This window comes from Nyctibius grandis, chromosome 4, assembly GCF_013368605.1.
Source record: "Nyctibius grandis isolate bNycGra1 chromosome 4, bNycGra1.pri, whole genome shotgun sequence".
In the NCBI taxonomy this organism is placed as follows: Eukaryota; Metazoa; Chordata; class Aves; order Nyctibiiformes; family Nyctibiidae; genus Nyctibius; species Nyctibius grandis.
The window spans coordinates 9,743,679-9,760,418 of NC_090661.1; the positions used below are offsets into that span (position 1 = coordinate 9,743,679).

General features: G+C 37.9%; 1 protein-coding gene across 1 annotated transcript in view; it reads left to right on the forward strand.

Moving 5' to 3' along the window:
• LOC137662649 (synaptotagmin-9) overlaps positions 1-16,740 on the forward strand; it is a 73,699-nt gene that overhangs the window by 40,750 nt on the left and 16,209 nt on the right. Inside the window, exons 2-3 of the mRNA XM_068399263.1 lie at positions 1,561-1,912; positions 4,885-5,431. Coding sequence (XP_068255364.1) covers positions 1,561-1,912; positions 4,885-5,431 — 899 coding nt within the window. The remainder of the gene's footprint in view (positions 1-1,560; positions 1,913-4,884; positions 5,432-16,740) is intronic.

Sequence of the window (16,740 nt, forward strand, 5' to 3'; positions counted from 1 at the left end):
GCCTCCACTGCCAGACTTGTTTACCAGTAAATATTCCAAAAATATCAAGAACCGCCATTCTGCTTTCTCCCAAATTGCCTATTATGCATGGGAGGAATTTCTTTAATTAATTTCAGCTCTGAAACTCTTTGCTGTAGTTCCAAACAGCTGCTGTGCTGTCCTCCCTGTTAATGAGCTTTGTCTTCATACAACTGGGAGAAGGACAGAAAGGGCCATGCTGGCTAAAATTGTTTAAAATTGGTTTTCAGCATGCAAAATAAACTGGACAGCTCCTATGTGAAACCGATTGTAGTGTCACTTACCCCTCTGCAGAAATGTAATCTGTCTGGCTAATGAGAATGAGACTCAGAGCAGGGGCAGAAGGTATTGACTTTTCCACTTTTTTAAAAAAAATATTCTTCTTTTTTGTTTTTCAAATTGACTGAACCTGTTTCATCTGAATTGTCATTCTTAAATAATTGTCCTCGTAGGAGCAGTACATTTCAACCTCATGCCATCCTTTGAAAATTCAGGCTAGCTGTTAGCTAGAGAGATGCAGCCTGACATTCTGAACCTACATGCAGTGTGAAGAATTGCTTTGATCAGGTTGTGTTTATAATTTGAGGCAGTAAAATAGAAATCTTACTAATTTTGTTTAAGGCATGGAGTATTGTGTAATCCACAGAGAAACTCATTTCAAAAACACTGTAACCATAAAAACAGCTGTTCCACTGAGTCATTTTCCCAATGTGCAACTTAAAACAAAGCAAAACAGAGAAAAAGCCTCTCCCAGTTATAACTTGTTTGTGTTGATATGATTATGGAGTAGGGTAATGCTAGGAATGTGAGGAAAAACAACAGAAAACTCATCTCCACATTCTTTTTATACCAGAAGTTTGGAAACAGAAAAAAAGAGCCTTTGGAGCTGAAAACCAGAAAAATCTTAATTTTGAAGAGATACTGATACCTAAACTAAACGATGAACAGCAAGACATGTATTGATAGTCAAAAATCATTTGCAAAGATAATGAGTCTAAGATTAGAAGGAAAGGAATTAAAGTAATGAAACAAGATACTTCAGTTAAATACCTAAAAAAAATTGGTGCCCCGTATGTGCATGTGTGCATATGTTCATGGTTGTGTAAGTATAATACAATCTCTGGAAGAGAAGACAGTAAGACCTGTTAAAGGAGGTGAAGGAAACTGCACTACATAAAAGGAAAATAAAGAAAAAACAAAATGTACTGCAGGCACTACTCTTTCATCAGTAGAAAGCTGAGTGAACAAATGAGCAGCCTTTTTCATATTTAGAATGACCCTTCATCCCACACAGCTTTTGGAGGGAAAATACAAACTAAGTTGTATCAAGAAGCCTTATACTGAATTCCAAACAAGGTTAATTTTTTTTACTTCAGGGGAAAAAAATAGAACATTTTCTATTATATGACTGTGGCAGGGACCAGAGTTTAATTTTTGTAGATCTGCAATCCAGAGGTGTTTACTCCCCATATTGTATGCCTTGTAGATGTGGAGCTCAAAGAGCACAAAGATGTGACACGCATGTGTTTTTCTTGTTTTCAGATATCTCAATAAGCTTGCTATCCCTAGTTGTCACAGCCTGTGGTCTTGCTCTGTTTGGTGTCTCTCTGTTCGTGTCCTGGAAGCTTTGTTGGATCCCTTGGCGAGAGCGTGGTCTGCCATTTGGAAACAAAGACAACAAACAAGAATCACTGAACTACACAGATACAGAGACCAATGACCATGACTACAGTGAGGATTATCTGGGTCAGCCTACAGCCTATCCGGAGTCCTCCATGAAGATCAGCCACACCTCCCCTGATATTCCATTAGATGCTCAGGCAGGAACGAAGGAGAACTGCGTACACAATGTGCGAATGCATCGTCAGATCACTGAACCAACCTCTTCTGCTCGGTCAGTAACTCCAATTTCTCTCTGATATTAATGAATAGAGATACAGTCAAAAGAGCACAGCTTGATTATCCAGTACACTGATCTATTAAAAATGCACAATTTACTTGCCATGTTCTTTTTAAAAAAAAATTACACGAAAGTTCTTCTTCGAGGTGCACAAACCTCTTAGGTTAACAGGGCAGGATCACAATGCTATTCCACCCTTCTATCAACTACTGTCTCATTTGTGCCTCTCCCTCAGAAGCTGGACAACACAAAGCACTGTGTCCCTTAAAGCACTAGAACAGCCTAGATTTAGCTTGTAAAGCATATTCATTTGCACTTAGTACTGATGCTGAACACTCAAGTAATAGCTCCTCAAAGGTTTTTAAAACAGCCAAAGAAGAAAAGTAGGCCAAGCTAATGAAACACTCGCAAGAGTTAGAAATAGGATTAAAAATCATAGATTTTAGCCACAGTCATGACTGTGGGGGGAAAAGTGACTGAACAAGAGTCAGTGAGGTCTCCAGGGGAACTGGAGAATCAGTACAGGAGGGAAGAGGAAAGAGGGAGGGTGAGAGTGTGTGCAGGGGCAGGTGATGCAAGGATTACGTTTCACAAAGAAGAAGGATCAGCATGTGAAGAGCCAGTAAATTTCTGAGTCAAAGCAGATGCACTTCAGCTGGAGAAGGTACAGCACTAGCCCAATTTCTCTTTGCTAGCCTCCTTTCTGGCCATCTAGGAGAGCGAGTTTAGCCAAGGCTTTTGCCTGCAGGCACACCTGAACATGGGTAGGATGGCAGCAGCTAGCAGCCAGTTCAGTAATTGCCAGTTGTCCAAAACATGTCTCAGAAAGAATTTGAGAAGTCTCCAGACAGCATTAATACTATGCAGCAAAAGCTCCAAGTGCCCGTCCTTCTTACATTAGCATAAGAATGGCCTAGGCTCATTTTGTTGTAGGAGTCTATGGAGAGGTCAAAGCCATAGTTATGGATACTCAAGCTTGCACCCTACCACGTGCAAGGTTAAATTCCAACTCAGGACTAATAGTCCAGAAGTACAGTACAGGGCTGGTGCTGCTCTGTTTTCAAACTGCTGGGAAATAAGCATGTCATGGGATTCATTAACAACCAAAGATTCATATCCGACATCTAACACCAAGAGCCCTCATGTGTGTCTTCGATATTCTGAAAGTATTGAGTCAGATCCAGGCTTTCTCTGCTACAACAGGGCAGCAGAATTCTGGTACTTAATCAAATGACAAATGCACAGTATCACCACAGCATAGTCATCTCACAAGAAGCAGCAGCAATCCCAATCTGTAAAATGACTTGCCTCAGCATCCTGAGTGCATGGACAATGTCTTCACTCCTGTGAATCTCTGCAGGTCTTTCTTCTGGCAGCTGTTGCCAGTCTGCCCCTCTCCAGCAGATGTTACAGTGGCTCTCTGTCTAGAAGGGCATGATTTGTCCCAGTCCCACCCATACCAACCTATACCATTTTCTGATACATGCTTTGCTTTTTACCCCTCCCTTTCATTGTCCCATACTTTTGCCCAGGTCTTCTCCAAAAGACTCATTTCACTGAGCAAGAGGGACCCATCTTCCTTTTACTACATCCTTTGTTTGTTCCCGTTTGTCTCTGCTGCTTTCTGGCATAACAGGATGGCCAGCTGTGGCTTTGCTGGCGGCGTGGGCACAGAGACAGGCACCTGCCTCTGCTACAGTCCTTGCTAATCTGTCTCTCCAGTGCCCTCCTTTTTATTTCTCCCCAGGGTATTCTGCACCTCCTACTGCGATGAGGAGCTTAAGGAAGCTCCCTCTTTTTTGTGACATGATATTTTATCATGGAAATGACTAATGTATAGCTATAAAATCATCCATTTATTATGCAACAAGAGAAAAAAATTAGGATGGTATATAAGAGGCTGTTCCCGTTTTAAGCATGCGTAAACATATTTACAAGCAATGAACGATGATAGCAGAGGAACTATTGCTGATTACATTTAACATAAATAGCTTTGGACTAATCCTGTACTAGGATTTTCCACGTGCTCTTTCTATGTTCAACCACAGCTCATGCTACTCTAATACGCTGAATGATTGCTGCATATGAATAGGACAAAAAAGTGGAATCCAACTCATAAAAGATTAGGATTTTACCTAATCCAACTTTCACATCCCACTACCCCGACAGGGTTTGCAAATTTGATTTCTGTTACCATCTCACGGAGTGGAAATTTCAATCACAATAACTGAGTGACTCCAGGTAATAAATCTCACTGGACCAAAGCGAAAAGCAACTTTCTCTCCTCAGAGTAATGAAACTAAAGGAGCTTTTCAGCCAAAGTACCACAGAGCTTATTACATCAGGTATGAGATAAAAAACAAAACAATTGTTGGGGTGGTCAACAAACCATTTCAGACCAGAACAGCTCAATTGTAAATGAAGTAGTCGTAGAGATCAACAAGTAATTAAAATGCAGAGATGTTAGGAAGCATCCTTCTTTGTCCAGCTTTATTTTAGCACCAGAAATCAGCAAGCTCAGCCTGGCATAATAGGCCAGATCCTGCTGCCATTTACATAATGTAACTCATTTCATAGGCATTAATCCAAAGGAATCAGTTGAAAATGGTAGCTGATAAGAACTGTGACAGTTCTTATCATATCGCATTATGCTTGCCAATAAGGCAAATCCTTTGGGTTTGCAGTGGCCATGAATTTGCATTTGTTACTTTCTTCAGCCAGGTTTGGAGAGTGCGTACCACTAGCTTGAGACACAGGAACAGAAAATTATGTGGTATTAGCAGTCGAATGCTGAAGGTGAGCTCTCACAATTGCTGGGTATCACGCTTTATTACTTTACGCAAGTAAAAATCTGACCCTGACATACATTACAAAAACACGTCAGATGAGAACAGGATCTTTACTGTGTGTACAGATTCTTATCACCTTTAACACCTTCTATTTCAATTCTTTCATTTTCACTTAAGGCATAATTCAATCCGAAGACAGCTCAACCTCTCCAACCCCGACTTCAACATCCAGCAAGTTCAGAAACAGGAGCAGCTGACAGGGATTGGCCGCATTAAGCCAGAGCTATATAAACAAAGATCAGTGGACACAGACGATGGCCGAAGGAGTAATAGCAAGGCATGTGGAAAACTGAACTTTATCCTGAAATATGATTGTGATTTAGAGCAGCTGATAGTGAAGATACACAAGGCCATCAACCTGCCAGCAAAGGACTTCTCTGGAACTTCAGATCCATATGTGAAGATATATCTGCTTCCTGATAGGAAAACAAAACACCAGACTAAAGTGCATAGAAAGACCCTAAATCCAGTATTTGATGAAGTTTTTTTATTTAGTGTCCCATACAGTGATCTGAACGCAAGAAAACTCCATTTCTCTGTGTATGACTTTGACAGATTCTCCAGGCATGACTTGATTGGCCAAGTGATAGTGGACAATTTTTTAGATTTGGCAGATTTTCCCAGAGAATGTAATATTTGGAAGGATATTGAATACGTCACCAATGTAAGTATTCCAATTTTTCTTTTGAGATTTTTTTGTTTCTGGTTTTATTTCCTTAATCTGATTATAATTGACTTTGGTAAATTTATGAACGAAAATACTCTATTCTTTCTCTTTCTCAAGTTTGACATTAATCCAAGGAAATTGACAGTACATTTTCAGTCCTTACTTCTCGTTCTTTGGATACATTAAAGAATGTCTTATGTAGGAGATAGTGGATTTAGTCATTGCCCTGCTGACAGGGTAGAAAAGCTGGAGAATGTTTTTCACTTAATCTTACTTAATCTAAAACTTACTTAAGGAAATACTACTTTTCTTATTTTGCCTGTCTTTCTGTGTTTTGCATGATTTGCCACATAAATTACAGCATACTAATCAGCCAGAACTGCAGATTCAAGATTTCTTATGTAGTGATCTTCAGTCCTTCAAAAGAATATAGTCTCATAAAGTGACATAACACCACTTGTATAATCCAGGCAGAGTTCAGACAATGCTGTTCCATGAAAGCAGTGAAACACACTGAATTGGTTTAACTCTTTGTTTGGCATCCCTTTGTTAGACAGGGAAATGGGAGACTTATAAGTCTATATTTCTGTTATCCCAAAGTCTCTGGTATCAGATTCTACACAGGAATCCAATTAGTGATTAGGTACAAAACCGCAAAAATTACTTTTGGAAAAGAAAGAGCTTTTTTCTCAAAACATGAGCCAACCTCCTTGTAGTGCTATTCAAAATTAATCACACGCATCCTATGGAGAACAGACCTCCAGTGAGAATGATACCTTATAGAAATCCACAAAGATGAAGCTGCTAGTACCAAGAGTCAGTAAATATTTCATTTGCTATGTCAAACCATACTCAAATGGAGTGCACATTTTAGAGTCAAATAAACCAAACATTATTAACAGTAAGATCAAAATGTAAGTTTGTTAGACCTCTGTTCAGGAAAGCATTTAAGCATATACTTAGCTGAGTGTAAGAAGCCATTGAAAAGTTAAGGGTGTTCTGAGACAAATACTTTCCTGAATTCAGACTCTCACCTTACACCTCTGTGGTCTGGTAGCATGCTGTATGACAGACCAAATGGATTAAATCCATTTTTGTGTTTGGAATTTCTTTTTTGAAAATTGACATTGTCCTTGTTTTAAGGTGATTTCTCAGTGTTCTTAGTTAGTGTTACATATCCGTGTGTGGAACATGCTGTGCGCCCGCTGCACAAACCTCTTCCACACTAGTATGGAACTGCAGCAACAGCGTTAGCAGTTCCCTCATTCGAGGTACAGGCAGGGCATGGACACTCAGTGTCAGAGAAGGATGAACCTGCCTTTTCTATTAAAAGTTACTGCTCTTCAGCCACAAGTGAAAAGTAAGAATCTGACAGAGCAGATGACAGTCATTCCAAGTGAAAGCCTGCCTTCATACAGCATTAAGTGTCCCAAGCTCAACTTTTCAGTTTTGCAGTCAACTGAAAGTTGAATGCACATGCATGCTGGAGTTACTTTGATACATACTAGACCTTTTTCCATGCTTTAACTTACGCAAAAGATTGTCTCTGTTTTTTCTTTGTTTAATCACTTCCCCTTCCAAATTTCAAAAGCGATGCAGCATATAGTTCATCTTCAGATCTTTTGTAATCTCTGAAATTTAATTCAGGACTGAAACATGAATCATTTATTAATTCCTGCTAATATTAATTCCTGTGTGAAGTGTAACCCTGTTCATCCAAACAGAACACATGACCTGCCATCTAGACTTGTCACTGGGTTTTCAGCTAACAGAGACCTTTTCAAAGCAAATGACTCACAGTACATAGGAGACACAATCCAATTTTGGCTAATGTGAGTTCTGAGATGAGAGTATCAGATAAATGAAAGTGTGGAGTACTCAGCTTACTAATTAACATTTCCAAAATTTCAAAGGTTAGAACTTACTCTATAAAGTAATGATAAACCCTCCAAGCATCATTTAAGAAACCAAGTTTCAGCACATTTTCTTATCTGTGTAGCTTAGATATCTCACAGACTGACAGCAGAACCTGAATCCTATGGGCTACTCAGTGGAGCTGTATCAACAGAGCTGAATCTCTGAAGGAAATTTTAGCAAAGTTTTGAGCACCGTTGGGCAGTTTATGGTTGCAAACTTGAAACTGTATCAACTGTAACAGGTTTTCAATCATTTTATCTTTGAATGTCTTGTTGTTTCAAATAATAATAATTACAAAACAGACAAATGTTGGGCAAACAATGAAGGAAGTTTGCTTGATCTAGATCAACAGAGAGTGCAGCACAGGAGGGATAAACTAAAGTAATGAAGTAGAAAAAGGGAAGGTCCATACAACTACATGACAAGTTTGTCATACTTCTGAAGAGTACATTCATTTTAATTCCTTGTGCATCTTATTATTCTACATAACCAGCAATCCCAAAGGCCTTTATTATACATTCTTCATTTTATTACGCTCTAATCCAATTTGACACAGTAATATAAAAGAATGTATCTCTACCCAGCAAAATGGCCTACTTCAAGTGAGCACTGCAGATTATGCCTGAAATGTCAGCTTTACTGCAAACAATGCCATTAAATTGAACTATTATGCCATGTGCTTTCTTCTGATTTCTAATAACACTGGAAGATTTTTTTTTAATCCAAAACCAACAGTTTTCATTCTTTGGACTATAACATCTGCTGCCATCCCAAAGTTTGAAATTATTTCGTAACACAGATGCATGTCAACATAAAAATTTCTCCACTTTCAAAAGCAATCTGCCTCCAAACACAAATCTCCAATAACAAAATGATTATTCTTCTAATGCCAGGTCCTCTGAGCATAAAATCTCTCTCCTGTAACACTGACACTTTTTCCAACCAGAAAAAAGCAGCAGTGGGCTGTTTAATGGAAGAAATAATTAAATGGATCAACTTTAGATGAACATGAAATGAACTAGATAATCTTTTGGTATATCTACCAGACAGATTACACTGGTTTCTGGCTCATCAAGAAAAAAAGATGCTCTTTATTTTTAGGCTAGGTTTCAGTAGTTGGTATGTTTTCTTTAGTAGTCTCTAAAACATATTCAGGGTTTGGATTGGGTTTTTTGGTTTATTTCTGTAATGTTCATAGACTGATGGCAAGTTTTGAAGAGAAGAGAGTTGTTAATATTTCCTTGATTGCCATCTTCAAACTCAGATGTAATCAGGCAAGAATAAATGGCTTTGTCGCAAAATAAAATGAACAGCTATGAAGGACAGGAAGCTGGGACATAGTCCATTTGAGATAAAGGAGAACCTTCTCTTTCAGAAGATCCCAAATATCCACTTGCATAACTTGCTGTGCACCCAGAAGGAAAAATCTTTTCTCAAGAATTGCTTCTTAAACATCACCAGGCAGCTATGGGGCACAGAGAAGGATTTCTGTGAACTAGAAATCTAGCTCTGGTTCATACTGGCTGTTTGGATTCTCAGAATGCTCAGCCTTTGTCACTTGGCTAAGCAGGTGATCTTTCCAGACAAGAGGAGTATTTAGAAGTGGCCTCTACTTAAAGCAGGGGAATAATGGGGAGTGAGAAAGAACAATGGAAATGTCCATTATTAGCTGGGCCAGCATTTTCCAAAATGACTGTTCATTTTAGGAGGCAAATTTCTGACTTTGGTCTTATAGTATATATATATAGCTTTTGACACTGATGCTATCTTTTCAGTTGTCACATAGAGTTATACTTGAGATCTAGGCATGGTACAATGAAAACTGTTCTTTTTCTGAATGCCTGAGCTTATATATACACTTAAAAAAAAAATCTTATTCATAACACCCCGTTGGCACCTTTCATCTCAGCCCGACGCCGAGCATTCCAGACTAACCTATTTTCATGAATCTTTCTATAACATTCAATTCTCAAAGGATATTTACAACAAGATTTGCAGTGATTATACACCTAATATTCTATGAATTGTAGCTACCATAATGACTGCTACCATTTATGCTTATCTTGTGGTTCCTTTGAGGCTCTTTGCTGGATCCCCCTCCTGTGCAGGTGTGAAGTAAATTGAAACTCTGATAAAGTTGAAAGCAGTTGGTCAGATTCAAACCATCGTTTATTCTTTATCTGCAGACAATCGGATTACTACAAAGGATTCAAAAGATTACTCTGTTTTGAATACGACTATTTTGAAGTACTTCTGCTTCTACACCAAGAGTGTAGTATCCAGCCCCCAAAGTTAAAAAACAATATAACAGGGTACAAAATGGGGGTGAAAATATAGAAGAAAAATATTTCTGAAAGAAAGAGCAAAGATATTACAGAAAGAAAACCCTAGGTAATACATATAGAATTTGGGAAGTAACATGTCACAGACTTTAGAGAATGTGTATGGTTCACTGAAAATCCAAAATATAGTTATGGAGAGTTCAAAGCTATAAAGAAACACAAGCTGTATATCAAGTTGTTTACTCTTACATCCAGAAAAAAGCCAGCATATGCTAGAAGTTGCAAAGCCAAGAAATTGATTGCATCCATTTTTAAGAATCTTCAAGCTCTTTTAGGGTGTATGTAGTGGTCAAGAATACAACAGTGTGTCAGATCATGCTGAATTCCTTTTGCACAGAAGCGGTAAACAAAACCGTATTTAAAACAATAATGAATTTAAGCTGCATGTTGGTACACATGCTAGTGTTTTGACAAAGAGAGAGTTAAAAAGCAGGATGGTTGTAAGTATTTGAAATTCTGCATTCTAGAAATGCTAATTGTTCACTGCTGTCGTTCTCAAGTTTGCCCAATAAAGAAAGATTTGAGAATCTGCTTTTTTAGGCATTTATGTTGTGTAACTGAGATGCAACTGGAATCATAACATCACCAGAAGGAAGTTTCAAGTTCCCTGTTTCAGAGATGTTAATGCCAACCACAGTACGTGTAGAAGAGAGACAAAAAGAGACTAGATTATTTCAGTCAGTTGTTTATGGAAAGCATAATAAAAGTCTAAAATTTTTAAATCTGACCAAATCTATCAGATTTTCTGAAGTTCAAAACTATTCTGTCCTCAAACTGCAAAAAAACTTTCTCAAAGGTTGCATTGCTCAGGACCACTCCTGCTAAGAGCCTGTGAGCAATGTAATGTGTGCCAAATGTACATGCGTAGGTGCAGGTCATAATCCTTAGGGCTTACACCCTCAAAACTTGAGGAAAATAAACACCCTTCTTTGAAAGAAGTAGGTAAATACTGTCCCTAATTCATGGACAGTGGAACAGACTCAGACTAAAAGAATGTGACTCACTCAAGACATGACACTACTTCATAGCAGAAATGAGACCAGGTCCGGAATCTGCAGATTCCTGGTACCAGCCTTAATCTACTCTATGTAGCAATGCTTGTCTTCTTTGACAGTGTACAGATACTGTAGCTGGCAGTAAGTCAACTAAATCCACCTACTCCAAAACTAAAAAAAAAATGTTTAGCTTGTCAAGATGTTTCAGTCAGTATTTCTAAAATTCCTGGTTTTGGCAAATTGCTGCCGTTTAGAAAAGCGATGGCATTGAGCAAGATCTCAGAAAAGCATTTAAAATGTTAGCAATGGTTAACAAAAATTTTTGAGTCAACAGTTTGAGAAGGAATAGAAACAAACCAAATCTCTGGCTCTGTGTATGAATTCATATCTAAACCATCAATGTTAAGTGCCATATCTACCTTTTTAGGACTGTAGCAGTAAATGGGAAACACCAGTTGATTTTTCTTGTAGTACAGAAAACATACTGGTTTTAACCTGATGTTCCACTTGTTTAAAACAAGTAGGCTTTGGCATCAGGGAGGCAATCAGTTGTTGATGTGGACATGTACACATCAACTGTTTAATTGATTTGCAAATGCAAGTCTCTCTAGAAGAGACAGATTTGCAAACCCATGTGTCTTGCCCATGTTAAAGCATGCCAAAAGCTTAAGGAGCAACAACAATTATTTCATGGCTAGGCAAGTTAAGGCAGTAAACACAAGAGGTAAGATTCACCTCACTTAAATTTTATATTTATTTTTAAAAAAAACAAAACCCACATCCAAACCCAGGAGTACTCAAAAAAATAGAGAAAACATAATTGCCTTCAAGAGACAGATCAGTGGATATTCATCTTCTCCTAAGTCACACAGGTCACTCTTTGTTTCATGATTTTTCTGACTATTCTTACTTCATCAAATGTACAGAAAAAATAAAAGTCTATGTGTGATGGATCATTTCATAGCCAAAAGATGCTGAAAAGTCATAGATCTTTAATCCTTCAGATTTCTAAGGATCACCACAGTAAGTATGAAAAAGAAATTGATTAGGCTTCAACATCAGCACAACAGGTGTAGTAGTTATTGCACAGTGGAGAACTGCTGCAGCCAGTGTTTTTCCTACGGTTTTTAATAACCACGTTTAAATGGGTTCATTTTCAAAACATGGCTTTTTCTTTTGTCTTTTTGTGTTTTCTTTTATAATCTAATGATTTTGCTAATTGCTTTGTAGGAGAATATTTGTCAGAAATTACATATGTTTAAATGATTAGGAGACAGCACTCAGCATGACTAAACAAAGGACAGATACAGTTATCTCTACCCTATATAATCGTATATAAAATATTGACATGTGTTTTCAGAAAACTTAAAGACAGCAGATGCCTAGTTCTGTTTGGAGCAACCGGGTAACTGTGTAACTATGAGAATAATATTCAATAAAACTTGGGAAGGTTCTGAAGTAGAAAAAGTCAAATGCCGTGAAGAGCAATGGTTTGAGATGCTGTTAGGCTGGTCCCGAGTCAGTGGTACAAGCACCCCAAGCTTGGCTCTAAAAATAATAGTGACTATTCAGTGCAAGTGATTACCTAACAGCCTTGTAGCTCCACAGGCATGGTCAGAAACAGGATAAATCTTGTAATATCACTGAAGCCTCAGCTAACATTTATTGGGGTTTTGGGACTAGTTTAAGAAAATGATAATTCAGAGAATTGCGTAAGTGTATATGTACCACTTGATGCTTACAGAACCCGGGAGTATGGCCATTGGAGTTTCCAAGTGAGCTTTTTCATTCTGGATATTTCTCTACAAAAAACATACATACAAACAAACGAACAAAACAAAGTAGAAACTAAAGCAGACAAAAAAAAAAAAAAATGTAGCAGAAATGGGACTGTTTCAGTTAAAGAATTTAAAAGAAAAAAAAATATTTAAGTCAGTATTTTGGGAAGACTGAAATTTCAGAATAAGATGTTTTGATTTCTCGTTTGGAATGCCCTTCTATTGCGATATTTTAAAATATTTTGGAAGTTGAAATAGGAACAAAACATCCTGGTTTTTATCAAAGCAAAATGTTTCAAGTCAAGTGAGGGATATTCTGCTTAAAAATTCATATAACTCAAAATTCCTTATGAAATTAAAATCCCGATTTCCACATTGGTTCTTCCTCTGCCCATCAATGCTGTATATTCTTGAGCTCTTTGTCTTTGTATCATACGTGTTTCCCTGGTGCCACAGCCCCAGAACAGCAATAGTGTATGAAGAACATTTTCCTCCATACATTAGCCACATGCTAAAAAAGGTTAGACCCAATCCTAAACTCCTGTTTTTCTGGATTAGTGGAAGAGTCTGTAATTATCCCTGTACTACACATCCCCCTTCTCCTTTCTTCTCGGACTTTTCTGCCAATTCTTTTTTTCCAGAAATCTCTCTCTAAACAAGGCTCTCAGAGACAGCCTTCAGTGAAACAGCTCACAATAACATACACGCTGCACGTAAAGCAAAGCCAAAATGTGATCCTGGTCAGCCAAGCCTGTCCTTCAATTATGCCATCCAAAATTGTTAGTGGGAGCTGCGAACACGAAAAAAAATTGCTCAAGTGTTTTACAATTCATAGACAGCAATTCTTCAAGATAAGCAAAGAGCACTCACACAGCATTAAGGCTAAAATAGGCGTATTAAGGTGATCTTAGCTGTAACCATTCTGCACATAATTTGAAATTAGACTGTGCCATAGCCTTTTTTCTACAGGGTTATATAACTTTCAATTTAAACATGAATTTTGCTGGGCAGGGAGAAAAAAAATCACTTCAAACACACATTTAATTATTGAACAGTTTGGGGAATTCTTACTTTGTCTTTTTTTTTTTTTCTAGCAGAGGTCACAGAAAGCATTTCAATAGCTTGCGGATTCATCAAAATTTCTGAAAAAAATCCTACTCTTTAAATTTAGTTTCAATATTTGCAGCCAAACTTGAAAGTATTCTTCCCTCTGAACATACTGTGCTTCTGTGAAAAGCCTCAAGACATTTTTAGTCTTTAATCCCCACAAGATATCACAGCCATCAGGCATCTTTCTCCACCAAACAGGGTATTTCAGATTTTTACAGTTTTCCTCTGCTTAGAGACTGTTTACTCAGTTCTCATGTTGTTTTCTCATGGTCTTATATTTAAGCAGTAAATGGACTTTTTTGTTATTGTGTATTATTTAATTAAGGGTTAACTATAACTGTGCTCCAAACTCTTACCAAGACATAGAGGATATTTGTGCAGGGGAGAGCCTCGCTATTTGTGAAACACCTCCTGCACACCATGCCTGACACGCCGGCATTCTGACACTACCTAAAATGTGTGCTTGCTGGGGTACAGTCTGGACTTCATCTTTTCTAGTACACCTGTGTCCCAGGTAAATAGGTTGAAAAGAATATGTCCTATATATGTATCTATAGCTTTTCTAGCTTTTCTCCTAGAAGTCTAGGAGACTTTTAGCAGCTGATCATGCAGTTTGAAAGAAATAAAAGATGAAACAACTGAACTGACATAAATGAGAGTAGAAACTTTAAAAGACACACAATACATTTTGCTAAGGTTTGGTTATATGGTCAACAGGTATACCAGATATTGTAGAGGCCCTAATTGTCCCTGGGAGGGCTCAGAGATGTACATGACAGCTTTTCTCTCTTCAATCCCTGGCCGTTTGGAGCATGAGGGCCACTTCTGAGGCTCTGTAGAGGAGGACCTGGCTCAGATTATTGCAGAAAGATACATAGCTATGCTCTTCCATTCTTTCACTTTGTAAAAAGTAAGATTACTTGGCAGACAGACTATCCCAGGGAGAGGGACAGAAAGGCATCATTCTTTCATGGCAATTGAGCTATTTTTCTGAGAGTGGAGCTAAAGAAACGATGGCAAAACTGGGACCTATAACCTGGCTAGAAGCTTTTTTATCAAGATTTATTAGTCCCAAGTTTACTACCTTTATTTAACTCACTATCTTATTCAATTTCTCCTCATGCATATACATTTCTCTAAACATTCAGAAATACATATGTGTATCAGGAACAACATATAAAGTATAGTGTTTCCTGAAAAAGTCCAGAAGGCCACTGCGACATCCCTTCGTGCTTGCCTGGGTAGGATTAAATGAGAAACACACGCAAACCTCTGCACTGGTCTTCACAAACACTCAAAGGCAATTTGCGATGTGCACTCAAATTCTAGAATTATGGATATAATAACTTCTGTAGTTAGTCCCACTGAAGTCACTGGAAGTATTCACATGGGTAAATGAAGTGCACAGTCATTTGCAGTGTCTGAGCCTTCCTATGGCTCCCTAGCAGAGAATTAGAATGAGTATTTCATGCCATGTACTTTGGTGAAGCGAGAGGCTCAAATGACGAGACTGAATTAGCAACGTCTGTGGTATCACGACATTTGAGATTTGTATAGCTACATGTTTCTGGCACTTTGTTGCTTGATTAAACACCTTGCTCTATTTACTCAAGAAAATAGTAGTCACAAGCTAGAGCTTACTTTAGTGAGTGCTTGATCATTCACTACTCCTTTCATCAGCCAAACTCAGAATTAAAGCTACATACAACATCTGGAAGAAGATTTCTGACTAGTGATGGCATCTTGCTTGTGATGGGCAGGGAAGCAGAAAACAACTGACAGCTGGAGATTTTCACAGTTGATGAAATGAACTATTGGGATAAAATTCCCCACTCGGATTCTTGGGCCAAATCTAGCATCGTAAAAACAGCAGATTATCACAACATCAGAAAACATAACCTTGCTTGTCAGGCAACCAGTTACTAACAGCCACAGTACAAGTGGCTGAAATGCACCACTCCTTCTACCTAAGATTTCCTCTTCCATTTCCTGCAGTAAAATTATTTTAAAATGAGCAGTGAATAGGAGCTTAGCAATATTGTGCAATATGTAATATTTTCAATTCATATAGAAACTGCTACCCAAACACTATGAAAGTTAATACAAAAGAGCAAAAGAACAATTCCCACACTGTATTTTGTCTTTCAGAATTCATTGAACTCTTTATGTGTTTTCTTTTTAAAAGCATGCTGGGGTTTTATAAATATTTTTAAAAGCCAGCTGTGGTTTAATCAACCATCTGATCTACATTATAACTCTTCTGAATAACCCCAACAATAGAATAAATATGTAGGCAGTAAAGGGAAACAAAAGTGTGTACAGCAGAGATAAGAAAACAGCAGACTTCAGTTTCGAGACCCCTAGAGAATTATTTATGATCATCAGGAAGAAAGGAATCACTTTAAAATAATGAAAACCTGTCAATGTCTGTACTTCACTGAGCACAGAATCTTACAGTAAATGCTAATCTAGCAATAAACTTCATTCTACTGGGACAGCAACATTTTATGCAGTTAGAAATGAGTAGTATTCAGGATGAGATCTTGACTCTACTGTAAATTCGGGGAAAGAATTCCCACTGAAGCTCAGATTTCATGCATATCCTCTTGCTAGAGTTTGGAAATAGTATCTTGTAAACAGTACAAAAAGCCACGTGGAATAATGTAAACAAGTCACCTGAGATGTACATCAGAAAATTCACTAGAACAGCAGAACAAGCAAATCACCATCCTTTTATTCCTCTCTGCAAAATAAACACATGACAATGACATGCTCAGCAAAGATTTAAATCGTCTCCTTCTTCCACTACCCTAAAATTTGGTGGCTAAAATATGAGGGAGCTATCAAATTTGGTTCTGGAGAAAGCAGATAGAAATCTCTCCATCAGAAATGACCCGAGTTCTGCATCCACATCTGCACATTTTGACTGCCTGCAGCAGTCCTAATAGAATGAAAACAGACTATTCTATGCTGCATGTTTCTGCAGCGAGCACCCGACGCATTCCTTTCAGTAGCTCAGCAGTGTTTCTCATTTGCCAGCTCCTTTTCCAAATTCTTCACTTTATTCAGTATATAGAGTGTCAGCATTCTTTGGAAAGCCATGAGAAACATTTCATTCAATACAAAGCTTTTATTATAGAACAACATATAAAAAGCTTTTCATG